At 38.9% G+C, this 15,011-nt stretch overlaps 2 protein-coding genes across 2 annotated transcripts; both read right to left on the bottom strand.

Annotated features, from left to right (window-relative positions):
• Positions 1 to 294: 294 nt before the first annotated feature.
• LOC130993527 (stamen-specific protein FIL1-like) lies at positions 295 to 928 on the bottom strand. The gene is made up of 2 exons (XM_057918453.1): positions 606 to 928; positions 295 to 514 (listed from the first exon to the last, which is right to left on the bottom strand). Exons 1-2 carry the CDS (start codon positions 853 to 855, stop codon positions 507 to 509), a joined length of 258 nt encoding a protein of 85 aa, XP_057774436.1. The 5' UTR covers positions 856 to 928; the 3' UTR covers positions 295 to 506.
• Positions 929 to 13,332: 12,404 nt separating this feature from the next.
• LOC130993978 (uncharacterized mitochondrial protein AtMg00860-like) lies at positions 13,333 to 14,610 on the bottom strand. Its single transcript, XM_057919016.1, has 2 exons — positions 14,439 to 14,610; positions 13,333 to 13,766 (listed from the first exon to the last, which is right to left on the bottom strand). Exons 1-2 carry the CDS (start codon positions 14,608 to 14,610, stop codon positions 13,333 to 13,335), a joined length of 606 nt encoding a protein of 201 aa, XP_057774999.1.
• Positions 14,611 to 15,011: the final 401 nt, after the last annotated feature.

Raw genomic sequence — 15,011 nt, 5'->3', positions numbered from 1 at the left:
AAACAAATCAATAATATTTTTGAATAAATCAATAAAACTAATGAACATGTGATGAAAATCTCGCTCCCTCGAGGATTCGAATCCATACCAAAATACTTGTTCATAAAAATCATTAAATTGTTCATTAAAATTATTGACTTGTTTAATAGAGTTTAGGTGCATTCTCAATTCTCAACATATTTAGTATTCTCAATGAAATCTTTTCAGAGCTGCTGGCTTGCGTCCATTCTGGTTTGAGCCCCTTAACATTGTTAATCTTTTTGCATATTTAAAGCAAAACTGAAAAAAAAATAATTAGGAAGTTAAAAATAGTTTTATTCCTGGAAATGGAAACCATCTTTGTTGGTTATTTGGCGACCATTTGCTCTACCTTGAGCTAACATTACATGGTATTGCTCAAAGACTTCAGCAGAGCAGACACTGTCACACACGTAATTAAAAAAAAAGGAAAATAGTAAAGAAATCCCAAGTTTGTAGCATTATTGTCGATGATTGAAATTCCAAAGTCAGTTGGCTGCATGAGAAAAAATTCCAAGTTAATAAAGAGATTGAAATAAGAAAAGATGTTACGTTAAATTAGAATAAAAGAGTAGAAGTGTGCATACGGCAAGCGAGGGGAGGGAGGTTGCACTGCACAGGGATACGAGAGGCGATGCGGAGAGTGCTGCACAAGCAGTCGTGGTTGATGGCCTGAAGGGCGCCACAGCAGTCGGGGCTGGGGTTGGCCGCAGCGCCAGGCACCACAAACGGCGCACACACATTCAGGCTCGACAGAGTAGAAGAGCATGTGTCTTGTGCCGAGCTTCCACCCACCACCACAACCACCAATATCATACCCAAAATAACAGACTTCATTGCTATCTGCTCTTGTTCTTGATCTCAATCACCTATTCTATATATGTATATGCAATGTAGTACTTGTATTTCTATTTTTCTACCTTCGATATCATGTATATTTATAGGGAGAGAGAGAGCAGAGAGCTAGCCTCTCTTGCTTAAGTTTTGCATGACCAACCTAATTGTAATGTGTGTGTCATCACATCATCTGTGCCTCACACATCATTTTAGGCTACATAAAGAATGATCAGAAAATAAATTGAATTAAATAAGGATATAGTGACATGATTCATGAATATTTTGATACAAATTTAGAAAAAAAGAGGATGAAAATACCTACTCAGGGTATTGTTGATCCGCATATGTCCAATATTGCAGCTTCCACTGAACACAACCTACTCAGGGTACTTATGGTCTTCCTTAATTTCTAAATTTCATTTCAAAATACATTTTTAACAAATTTGTGTAAATCGTTAACATTATTTTTAAGATATGATCTAACAAAATAATATTTACAAATACAAATTTATATATTAAAAACGAATACTATTAAGAGCCAATGATCCTATTAGGCTATTCCATAATTTATAGTACAATTTTTTGTTTTAGTAAGTCCTCGTATTCTTATATTTGATGTCATTTGATCCGTATTCAACGGATTGATCAACTTTTCCATTGGTACGATAAAGATATGAGACTTTTCCATACCGTAATCTAAGGTATATACCAGATTAAGGTATACCGTAGGTAAATGTAAGAAATTTCTCCATACCAAAGGTAAAGATAAGGTATAAGGTATGAAGAATTTGTTAAGGTATACCGTACCGTCCCTACCCCTACGGACATCCACCATCCACAATCATTTCTATTTCTTCTTGTGCTTGTTGAAAATTATCAACCTGAGCATCTGCATTCACTTTTCTTAGGGGCGTGTTGAGAGTGAAATCCATGTCATCAAAATCGAAATTGAAGTTTTTTCAGGAACATCCTTGCAGATTGAAGATAAAACTTTAGTTTTAAAATGATGTATTATGGAATTAATGGAAGACTTTTATACATGTTCTGCAGTAGTAGTTTCTTGTTCCGTTTGCTGCGTTTGAGGGAATAAGTCTGCAATACACTACAAAAAAACTGCCTAATTTCCGGCGAGAATTATCGGGCGTCACAACGACGGCAAACAAGGCGACTCGCTTTTTTAATTTTACCGGCGACATTATCGACGGCGAGTATGCCGCCGGTGATCACCGGCGGCGAGCCATCAGTATTTTTAATATTAATTAATAAATTAATTACCGGCGGCGAGCCATCAGTATTTTTAAAATAAATTAATTTATTTTTAATATTAATTAATAAATTAATTACCGGCGGCGAATTACCAACGGGGTCAACGCCGTTAGTAATTCCCATCGAGTCGTCGATTAGCGGCGGCATTTTGCTGCTGCTATTTGTGAATTAAAATCAGTTGCCGAGATTAGGGCCCACTGGACTAGGGACGGAGGGAGGATGGTCTTTGAGAGGATGCCTACTGGGTAAGTATTTTAATTTAAATCATTATTTCTCGTATAACAAATAATTCCTTAAATTATTTTTACACAGTGAGTTGAAGGAGCCACCGAGCCTCTCCACCGCCTGCACAAGAGCATTTAGGAGGATTGATAACCCAGACCGGTACACTTGGAGGTTGACTACGCCAACGGTGAATGAGGCATACTTTCAAGAATTAAAGGTCTAATTAAATTTCTAGTACATACTCCCTCCGTCCATGAAAGAACTTCCTAGGAGGGAGTAGACACGGGTTTTAAGAAAAAATATTATTGAGTGTATTGAGAGTGGATAAAAGGTAGTTGAGTGTATTGGGAGTGGTGAAAAAGTATTATAATTAATATTGAGAGTTGTGAAAAGTGAAAAGTAAGAGGATTATAAGTGGTGGGGTATAGTCCAAAAATAGGTAGGAAGTTCCTTTTGTGGACGTCCCAAAAAGGAAAGATAGGAAGTTCTTTCGTGGACGGAGGGAGTATAAATTTATCATTATATATTGTTAAAATGTTATATATTAAATTAATTATTTCTTTCAACAGAAAGAGTTTGTTTGGTCGTCTGAGGATGAGCCTGAGGTTAGGTCAATGTGGGAGCATAAAGCCAGCAAAAGGTACAATGACATGATGAGCGACTACAAGAGGAAGCTCAGGGCGAAGATCGAGGCAGGGGAGATGATGGATAGATCCCTGGGCATGTCTGACGAATTCTGGATGAGACTCCAAGTATACTGGGCGCAGGAGGATGTTCGGGCCGTTTCCCAGTGAGCACGTGCGAACTGGATGTCTAAGCCCGATGGACCCGGTACAGGGATCAACAGGCACGTTGGAGGGTCTCAGTCCACTCGTATCCTGTAGAAGAGTCTGGTTAGTAATTATCAAATAAGTTCATAAGTAATATGTATATATATATATATATATATATCAAATAATAACTTATTTATCTTATATACATGCATGAACAGAGCTTGGAGACTGGACTCTCCCGGGCTGCACAGAACTATAGCACCTTCCTCCGCCTCCACATGCGCGAGGATGAAACTTTTTTGTCACCGAGGGATGAGAGACTAGATGTAAGTGTAACGGCCCATTCTTGAGAAAATAAAATATAATAAATAAATGAACTATTTAGAATAAATGAGGTTGATGATATAAAACAAGGTTGTACTATGAGAAAAATCCCAAGGATTTAAAGAGGTTTACTTCGCAGCTCCTTACAGAAAGAAATAGGAAAATAATGAGAAAACTTGACCGAGCTGAATAAACTTGACAACTTACCCTTTTAAATGGTTATTCATAATTTGAAGAGATAAAATGAAAGGCATTGAGTGATGCCAATCAATTGATAATATTCAAATTCACAGGATCGCATAAGTTTAGTTTCGTGGCTATGATCATAATCAACGATGGACTTCATTAATAGAAATACGAATTAAGAGTCTAAGCTCAACAAGATAATACTACACCATATAATAGAAGTTCTTAGTTTAGGGGATTGAAAGATAAGATAACAAGCTAGTCGTTAGCGAAAGCAAAATACGAAGTGGAACCCTAGCCTTAGCTCAACCCCATCTGCACCAAACGATCAACCTGAAAATATTTAAAAATATTAGTGTACTCAGTGGACTATGCATTTTATAAATATTTTATGAAATAACCAAAGCAGTTTATCCAATATCACAATCATAACTCAGAAGGTTTAATTTAAAACACAAATGCACTTCTAAGCATGATAAAACTTTTTCTTATTAAGTGGCGCCATGTAACGTTCGATTGTTACTCGCTGCTTATGATCCCGGACCTCTAGCCACCGTCGGATCGCTTTCTTTTCTCCCATTTATCAATCTCGGGACGCACCCGGTCAGATCAATAATCATAACTGTGCTTCGGAACACATCCAGACAAGCACCCTTATAACTCCTCTTAGATTTGTTAGTGCACGATGGCGATCAACCCATCGAGTCACTAACCTTGTGTACACAATCCTCATCTAACGTGTTAGGCCAAATAAGAATCTCGATCGATGCTTATGCGAGCATTAAACAATACAGAACGCACATAAAAATATTTATATTGGATAAACGAATATTTTCAACTTTCATGAAATATCAGAGCTTATATAACTCAATATACATTTGTAAAATAAAGCACACCTTGATTGGACAAAATCCGAAGTCAAGCGTAACTCGTCTCGTAAAAGCAATGCTAATCCTCTTGGTCAACTGTGCCTACAAGATAATCTAATTTTAATAGGTCTCGTGATACTAGCATTAGATAATAGCAAAGCGAGACTATTAAGTTCTGATTCGCTATGCCCGAGTTTTTAAAATTCACTTTATAATCTAAAAAATCAATTTTCAGCTAAGGGCACCAACAATACCTTTTGCTCGACTCTTCATAAAACTTTTAAATAAATTACAATGCGTAAATAATTTTCCTTTCAAAGACATAATATAACTTCATTATCGCTTTACTCCAATCACACATCATATAATTCATATAATTGTATGCACACAAAAATTTAAGATGCAATTGATTAGTCTATTCATAAATCAAGTAAATAAACTTTTTCTGAAATAATTATCTTTGTAGAATCAAGACATGACTTAAAAATCCTCAACCGTTCTTACTTACATAATTAAATAATCAATTACAGTATCAAATACTTGAATTAGGTCCAAATAAGCTTAACAGAGCCCATTTCTAGATTTATAAAAGTTCAAACAATTAAACAAATCAATGTAAGCATTGGCCACATAAATAAATTAGGCAAAATTACTCAATTAAAATCACAGCCCATCAAAATAGCCCAAAAACCAAAAGCCCAAAAACCTAATTCTCTATCACCCCTTCATCTTCAACACTACAGCACACTCACACAATACACGCACGCAGAGGGTCACCCGCCGCCTCCCCTTCTTCACCGGCGAGGAGCGCTACCCTCAGCCACGCCATCTCCGGTGTTTCACCCCTCTCCCTCCCTCTCTATCTCTCTCTCCTTCACGCCCGACACTCTCTCTCTCTGTCTCATCTCTCCCCTGCGCACGATCCGACTGCTCCAGCAATTCCAGCGGCCGTCGTCGCCGCTTCTCCAGCCCGCCACCACCTCTCTTTCCAACCCTGACCATCCACCTCAAAACCCCCAAAATTCCCTTCTCCCTAAATCCCTAATTTTCTCCTCTTCCTCCCTCTCTTCTCACCCACGCCGCCTTCTCAAACGTCCGGCTGACAGCAGCGGCTGGTCGCCGCCCGTCGCCCATCGCCTCTCTCCGACGCACCAACAACTGCAAGAGAACCCACGGCTACCGCCCTCTCTTCTCACGGCGAACGACGAGAATCGCCGCCGCCTTCTCCTCTCCTCTGGTCGGACAGCACCAGCCCAACGGCGGCCGCCGCTGCTCTCCACCACCTCCATCTCCATCGCTCTCTCATCCGAGTGGGCAGCAGCAGCCTATCAGCAACCATTGTCCGCCAACAGCTTCCACCCTCTCACTCCTCTCTTCGGCCTTCCATCGGCAGCAGCCACTACAGCCGCCCCTTTTCCTGGCTTCAGTCCCCTCCCAGACCGGACTCACGCCACACAAACCAACACTCACAACAAAGATTAAGCACAAAAAGATTGAAGATTTAACAAGATCAATAGGTTTCTTTCTTTTCTGCAATGTATTGTTTCAATTCCTTTATATGGTTCTAATTCAAAGAGTCTCATATATTCATATATGTCTCTGGTAAAGGATGATTAAGTGAGTGTATGTGTGTTCTGTTTCTTTCAATCATGTGTGTGGTACAAACAATATTTGCCATGGTTTAGAATTAGATAAGACCTTCAAGAAGATGAGCAGGCAGTGGTGTGTTGGTTCTGCAGAAATATGAAGATAAAGATGAGCTGTGGTGTATTGATTCTGCAGAAATAATTTGTAGAGAATACTTGTTATAAGTGCGTGGCAGAAAATGAATATAGAGAAGAAATCTTTACCAATCTGAAGTTCTTGAACTGGATGAGGCAGATGAATGAAGTGAGATTTTTAATTTAAAGAAGGAAGAAAGAAACGTGGAAAGGAAGAACGGAGCAGGAAAGATGGACGTGGATTCACCCTCTCCATTCATGCTTAAAATTAGGGGTGTAAGAAAAACCAAGCCGTTCGCGAACTATTCGGAGCTCGCCTTGAAAAAAGTTCGTCCAAGTTCGTTTAGAGAAGCTCGATAAATAAACAAACCAAACTTGAGCTTAGTAATATTCGGCTTGTTAGCTCGTGAACATGTTCGTCAAGTGATTAAACTTGAAAAATATAAATTATTAGTATATACTTATATTAATAATTGTATTAAATCTTTGATTAATTTTATTTGTCATAAGAAAAAAATTAATATATTTATTATTTTAAGTAAAATAATTTATTTTTAAAATAAAATAATCAATATTTTGAATATAAATATAAATTTAGAAAGTTCGTATAGGCTCGCGAGCCTCAAAGTATTCGGTAAGTAAAGTTCGAGATTCGATTCGATACTAAACAAACCAAACTTGAGCACACCACTATTCGGTTCGATTCGATTACACCCCTACTTAAAATAATGAATTCTAATTAATCTATCTTTATAATTAATTGTAGAAATATCTACAACTAATCATGGGCTTGTGCTGCTCAAATAAACGGGCTAATATATATACATATATATATGTAAAATAAGGCCCAACATTAAAATAATTGAAGGCCACTATTTCTATTAATTAAAAAGCCCAATAGAATTCTTAATCTTTACACTAATCATATGAAAAAAAATTCACACATTCACGTAATTTAACTAGTATGCAATGCACCACAATCAACTAACTTGATTTCAAAAACTTTTGTAAAAATAAACTTTTATTGAAATAAAAGAAAAATAATCTTTCCGGGCATAACTACTTAGTAATCTAAATTCAAGATTCTTACTAAAATATTCTATTAGGAAATATCGGGGTATTACAGTAAGTGTTTGTTTAATCAAATATTAGCAATATATAGTGAAATGTATTTATTTTCTAACAATTATGCATTGTTATGTATGAATTAGGCGGAGATTCGTCGCATTGCTGTTGAGACTGGGCGAGAGAACCGGCTGGATGAGATCTACTTGGAGGTCGTACAGCCCGAAAAGGTCACAGGTTCTACGGCACTGGAAGTGCCGGTCGGAGCCAGGTTAGTAGGGGGTCTACTCACAGCAAAGGCACTTCCGCGATGTCTCAGCAGATGTATGAGACACGGATATCCACGTTGGAGGAGCGCCTTGAGGCCGAACGAGCAACACGTGAGGCCCTTGAGCAGCGTATGGCTCAGTTCGAGGAGTTCATGAGGCAGTCGGGTCAACTACCTCGAGCAGCACTTCTACGTATTTATATTTGGTTGAACTATTTATTTCATGTTTTGAAACAAAATTACACTTGCACTTTCTTTTTACATTTATGTTTTCTTGAACTATTTATTTCATGTTTTCAAATAACATTGCACTTACCTCATTCTCCATCCCTATTTATTGTGATTGAATTCAACGTACGCAAATGAATTCAAAATACATTACAATTACCAAATTAAAATACTTATATATGGTGTATAAACTAGATTGATATAAGAAAATAATATATTAATAATAAATTAATAAATAAATATTTTTTCGACATAAAAATAAAGACGTATGCAAATAAATTCAAAATACATTACAATTACCAAATTAAAATACCTATGGTGTATAAACTGGATTGATAAAATAATAATAATACTAATAAATTAATAAATAAATATTTTTTAGACATAAAAATAAGGACGAAAACGAGACCGATCCATAATTAACATCTCTTGGATATCATCTCGACATATTCTAAGGTTATGAATATATGATATTGTATATTGAAATAAACTTTAAATGAATTAATAGGTACTACGAGTGTTCTGTACTGGTGACCGCTCGAAAGGAACTTCAAGGTTAAGCGTGCTTGACTTAGAGCACAACTAAGGTGGGTGACCGACTGAGAAGTTCGTCTAACGTATGCAATACTGTAGAAATACGAAAATACTTGTGGGGTATAAATAAAATAAATAAATAAAATAAAATAAATAAATTAAAAACAAATACTGGCAGCACTGAGCCGCTGCTAATAAGGCCGCCGGTACTCCTCCGGCCCATCCGGCGATCGGCGCCACCGCCGTCCGGTCAACAATATAGCGCCGCCGCTAATCACCGGCGGCCCCCATCGCCGGTAAAAGTCCGGCGAAGCTCCACCGATCAACGGCGAAATTCACCGACGGTATCGCCTGCCGTTATTTACCAGCGGCAGGTAGTTTGCTGCCGATAAAATAATTACCGACAACGAAATTATCGACGACGGGTTGCTGCCGATAATTGTTTTTTTGGTGGCCGCCTCACGATTAGCGACGACAAATGCCGCCGGTAATTCGCGCATTTTTTTGTAGTGATACCAAGATTGAAGTTGGGAATTTCATCCATATTCTTTATGTATTTCTCTCTCTTCAATACTGCATCAATAATTTCATCGATTGATTTGAAGACATCCTCTCTTCCCCAATGTTGGGAACTTAATGAAATATCCTATCCCTAGTTTTGATGATACCAAAACTCCTAGTTCTTATTGTAACTAGACTAGAGCTTTTCGAACTCAAGTGTTAGAGTTCATGTTTTCTAGTTAGACTGCTGAAGACTGAAGAATGAAGACCTCAACTGAAGATAGCTGTGGAAAAGACAAAGTCAAATACTGAGGTAGTGACTGGACGAGAATTTCACTGAACTATCAGTGATAACTGAAGTGTTAATGCGGACCACGTGGAATCAGCGGACTGATACTCATGACAAGTATCAGTTGACATTCTTCATCGGACTGAAACGCTGAAACCAGCACTAAATGCTCCTGCAACCGCATTAAATGCAGAGATTTTGAGGATCATCATTTCTCTGCAGAGAGTTCCTATTTGGTGCAAACTTTTCAGAGGGGCCCTACCTGTTGTACTTTGAGACGACGTTCTTCACCAAAACAGGAACCTCGAAGATTGTAGCCTCAGCTAAATTCAAAATAACTCTTACAACAGATGGACTCTTAAAGACCATCTCAGCCAACAGATCTATTGAAGATTTCGCATATAAATAGAGCTCGAGGAACACTGCAATCTTTACCGATTCAAAGACTTACGCTGAAGCTCTGTCAAAATCATAAGTCAACTTTATCTTTGACAAAACTTTGAATCGAAGAAGAGAGTACTTAAACGTTGTAAAATCAGTCTTACTGATTACCTAAACTCTCTTAGAAATCTAGGCAATTCATGTTATATCCTAAAGCCTAGAATCGATTACTTGAGAGCCTATTCTCAGTAATCTTAGTTGGAAAATTTCGAACCCCTTTTCAACCGAGCGAAAAGAGTGTTTGATTAGAGAGTAGTTCAGACAAGTGCTCTGACTCCAGAGATCTTAGCCAAGCGCTGGAAAAGGCATTTGTGTGTCTCAGTGTAACAGCCTGACTTTAGAAAAATAGTAATAATGATAATAATAAAAGGGGCTTATTTTGGTAAAAGAGATTAATAATAAAATAAGGAGAATAACATTACGAAAATCCCAAGGAATTCAGAAGGTTTAGTTTCGCGGCTCCAATACATATCATTAAACATAAACAATGGAATAGATTAAGTGAGTCTCGGCTCATCATAGACAGACAATTCATTAATTAGGAATACTGGATGGAATAACTAAGAAATAGATGGCAGGTTGAATCAGGAAATAATCCCCAGCTCAGAACCGTGCACGCCAACCGCCTACCCTGAAAATATTTGAAAAGAATTTGACCTGAGTATTAGTGTACTCAGTGAACAGGAGTTTACAAGATATTTTATGAGATAATTAAATAGAGCAATTTATCCAATATCATAATCATAACTTAGAAGGCTTTAAAAATAGAAATCCACTTCTAAGCATGACAAAATATTTTTTCACGTTGAGGGCCCCATGTAACGTTCGATTGTTACTCACTGCTTATGATCTCGGGCCTTTAACCACCGTCGGATCGCTTACCGCCGCTTAAGTGAACCCGGGACGTTACCCAGACGGAACACATCATCATTTGTGCTTGGAACGTGTCCAGGAGCACCCTTATATCACTTGCTTAGCTTTGTTAGTGCACGATGGTGATCAACCCACCGAGCTACTAACCTTGTGTACACAATCCTCATCTAACGCGTTAGGCCAAATGAAAATCTTGATCGATGCTTATGCGAGCATTAAACAATACAGAACGAACATAAAAACATTTATATTGGATAAACAGACATTTTCATGAAATATCAGAACTTATATAACTCAAGATAGATTTTAGCAAAATAAAGCCCACCTCAGAGTAGAGATTCGATCCTAGGCTCGCTTGAAACTTCAATGCCCTTGGTTACTCGAACCTTCAAGAAATCTATTCTTAAATAGGTCTCGAGGTATTGTTCTAAGCTCTAAAGAATAGGAAATTTCTAATTATTGATACACTTTGCCCGTATTAAGAAATAAGTATAAATCATTAATTAAAGATAACAGTAATAATAATAATAATAGTAGTAATAATGATTCCAAAAATAATTAATAACTTAATAAATAATCCAGAACTTATAAAATAATTATCAAATATATATAATATGAATTATATTAAAATATAAGATTAATCCAAAGGATTCATTGGACTAATTGGATCACCTTTGGAAATAATAGAGCCCAAGAAAATATAATCAATAGGCTTGTCTATTAAAATGTCCCATATAACAAATAAAGGCCCATCTGTCTAACAGCTTTAAAGAAAATAAATCGGCCCATTAGTTTAAAAAGAAGGCCCAAATGATTTAAAAAAAATGAGAGCCCAACACAGATTATAAGGAGCCATAATTAAACTATAATCACTTAAAAATAAGGAAAAACACTTTCTCTCTTTCTCTCTCAAACTTCTCGGCCATCTCTCCCTCTCTCTCTAACGCCGCCCACCTCCTTCTCTCTCACATGCAGCCGTCCATTTCTCCCTCTCTCGGCCCGTCACCTCGTGGTGGTGCCGCCGCCAAAATCTAGCACTCCCGTCTCCCCCTCTCTGACTTTCCCTCCCATCGGCTTCATCTCGGAAAAAATCGTCCCATTCTCTTGCGTAAATCGGACCGCAGGCGGCCATAGGGGACCTCCGCCGTGGCTGCTCCGCTCTCAGCTGTGACCAGCGACGCCTTACCCTCGGCAGCGTCGTCCCGTTCGGTGGTGTCTCGATCTCTCTCTCTTCCTCACGATCTTGGCAACAGCGGTTAAGAGAGGCTGCTGCCTTTGCTCTCGAACACATGCTCCGCTTCTCGTCGCCAGCTGGCATGCAGCCCAAAACACAGAGGATATCCTTTCCCCCCTCTCTTCGACTCACTCCCAAATAAAGATAAGTAAAAGACTTTGTAGATTTGAAATAAAAACACATTGTGTACGTCCCCAATGCTAGGTGGCAACGCCAACCTATAAGCTACGTTGCCCACTCTATCTAGGATCTCAAAAGGTCCTATATAGCGGGGTCGCAATTTACCTCTACTTCCAAAACGAACAACTCCTTTTGTTGGGGAAATTTTGAGAAAGACTCTGTCTCCAACATTGAATTCCAATTCAGTGCGTCGTGTATCAGCATATAATTTTTGTCTGTCTTGTGCTTCTTTGATCTTCTGTTTAATCTGGTTAACTTTTCGATCATCTGCTGAACTAGTTCTGGTCCCAACAGATTTCGTTCACCTACTTCATCCTAGTAAAGTGGCGATCTGCATTTTCTTCCATATAGCGCCTCATAAGGGGCCATTCCAATCGTTGATTGGTAGCTGTTGTTGTAGGCAAATTCCACGAGAGGTAGCAGGTCCTCCCAATTTCCACCTTTGTCTGCAACAATTTCTCGAAGCATGTCTTCTAATATCTGAATTGTCTGCTCAGATTGACCGTCTGTTTGGGGGTGGTATGCTGTGCTGAAGTTTAGTTTGGTGCCCATTGCCTCCTGCAAACTTTTCCAGAATCTTGATGTGAATTTGGAGTCCTGATCGAATGTGATTGATACTGGTACACCATGAAGGCGCACAATTTTTTTGACATATAACTTTGCAAGCTTCTTCATCCCAAAGGTCATTTGCATGGGAAGGAAGTGTGCTGATTTTGACAGGAGATCCACAATTACCCAAATGACAGTGTTTCCATGCGCTGATCGTGGTATGCTTACTACAACATCCATGTTGATATGTTCCCACTTCCATTCGGGGATTGGTAGTGGTTGCAATGTCCCGTATGGTTTCTGGTGTAGTGGTTTGACTTGTTGGCATGCAAGGCATCTTTCAACGAATAATGCTATGTCTCTCTTCATTCCTTTCCACCAGAACATTTTCTTTAAGTCTTGATACATCTTCGTGCTTCCCCGGGTGGGCTGTGTATGGCAGTGTCGTATGCTTCACTCATAATTTCATTCTTCAGCCCTTCGTTGTGTGGCACACATAGTTTGTTTTCAAATTTCAAAGCGTTATCCCTATCCTCTGTAAATCCCTTGGGTTCGCTCGATCTTGCAGCGAGTCGCATCTTTTCCAAGAACCAATCTCCTCTTTGGGCCTCTATGATCCTGGCTCACAAATTCGGGACAATTTCCAGAGCAGCTATGCAACTTAATATGGTGTTTGGAGGGTGTACTATTTCCAAATTAAGTGCAGCCAAATCACGTAGTAACTTCTCCTATTGAGTAATAAGACATTCAAGTTTTGTCTTGGTATTTCGGCTTAGGGCGTCTGCTACAACATTCGCCTTTCCAGGGTGATAATTGATGGTGCAGTCGTAATCCTTCACTAGTTCCAACCATCTTCGCTTGTCTCATGTTCAAGTCTTTTTGTTCAAAGAAATATTTCAGACTCTTGTGATCGGTGAAAATTTCGCACTTTTCCCCGTAGAGATAGTGCCTCTAAATTTTTAGGGCATGCACGACCGTGGCTAACTCTAGGTCATGAGTAGGGTAGTTTATTTCATGAGGCTTCAGTTGGTGGGATGTATATGCTATCACTTTCCTATCCTGCAACAAAACACACCCAAGTCCTAACTTCGAGGCATCAGTGTAGACAACAAAACTCATATTCTCATCTGGTATGGCTAACACTGGAGCAGTGGTAAGCCTTGTCTTGAGTTCCTGGAAGCTCCGTTCGCAATCCTCAGACCATTTGTATTGGGTTCCCTTCTTTAGCAGTTGTGTCATTGGCCGTGCTAATTTGGAGAATCCTTCTATGAATCTTCTGTAATATCCTGCCAATCCTAGGAAACTTCTGATCTCATGGGCATTTGTTGGTGTTTTCCATTCCTTGACAGCTTCTACTTTGGCTAGATCCACTTTAATTCCTTCAGCTGAAACAATGTGTCCCAGAAACATCACTTCACTTAGCCAAAATTCACATTTGCTAAACTTGGCGTATAACCTTTCTGCTCGCAAGGTTTCCAACACTATGTGCAAGTGTTCCTCGTGTTGTTCTTTTGTTTTTTAGTACACGAGGATGTCATCAATGAATACCAAAATGAATTTATCAAGGAATTGGTGAAAAACTCGATTAATCAGGTCCATGAACACAGCTGGCGCATTGGTTAAACTAAAAGGCACTACCGTGAATTCATAATGTCCGTATCGAGTCCAAAAAGCTATTTTAGGAATATCTTCCCTCCTTATCTTAAGCTGGTGATATCCAGACCTAAAATCTATCTTGAAAATACACTTGCTCCTTTCAACTGGTCGAACAAATCATCAATCTTGGGGAGGGGATACTTATTCTTTATCGTGAATTTGTTGAGTTCCCGATAATCGATACACATCCTCAACGAGCCGTCTTTCTTTTTGAGGAACAAGACGGGTGCTCCCCATGGTGACACGCTAGGTTGTATAAAACCTAGGTCTAATAACTCTTGCAATTGCACTTTCAGTTCTTGCAGTTCTGGTGGGGCCATCCTATATGGTACTTTAAGACACAGGAGCAGCTCCGGGTTCCAGGTCGATTGTGAATTCTAATTATCGATCTGGTGGTATGCCAGGTAGCACTTCTGGAAAGACATCTGGGTAATCTCGAGCAATTGGAACTTCATCAATCGTCTTTTCTTCTCCGGGCAGCCCTGTCAGGTGAACTAGATAAGCCTGACAGTTTCCATTTCTTCGTATTCTGGTGGCTTCCATAGCAGAGATTATCGGTACTATGGCACCCATCTTGATTCCATGAAAATCTGATTCGCCTTTTTCTGGTGTTTGAAATGAGAATTTTCTTTCGTTGCAACGGATTGTAGCACCAGTTCTAGTGAGCTAGTCCATTCCTAGGATTATGTCAAACTCTATCATAGAGATAACATACAAATCTGCCTTAAGTTTTTCAGCACCTATATCCAATTCTAGGTTTGAAATGATGTGCTTAGTTGTCATTCTCCCGCCTCCAGGGGTACTAATCTCCAAAGATTCTTTAGATAATTCCGGGTACTAGATTCAATATTTTGCAAGTAGCATGTGCAATGAAGGAGTGGGATGCTCTCATATCAAACAAAGCCATAATAGGTGTTTCAAGTATGCTTATCATACCTGCTAAATTTCCTTGCCCCTGTGCTGCCTGCTGTTGA

The sequence above is a fragment of the Salvia miltiorrhiza genome, chromosome 7, assembly GCF_028751815.1.
Source record: "Salvia miltiorrhiza cultivar Shanhuang (shh) chromosome 7, IMPLAD_Smil_shh, whole genome shotgun sequence".
Lineage (NCBI taxonomy): Eukaryota > Viridiplantae > Streptophyta > Magnoliopsida > Lamiales > Lamiaceae > Salvia > Salvia miltiorrhiza.
Note: the sequence above shows the minus strand (reverse complement) of the source record. Positions and strands in the feature narration are given on the sequence as shown.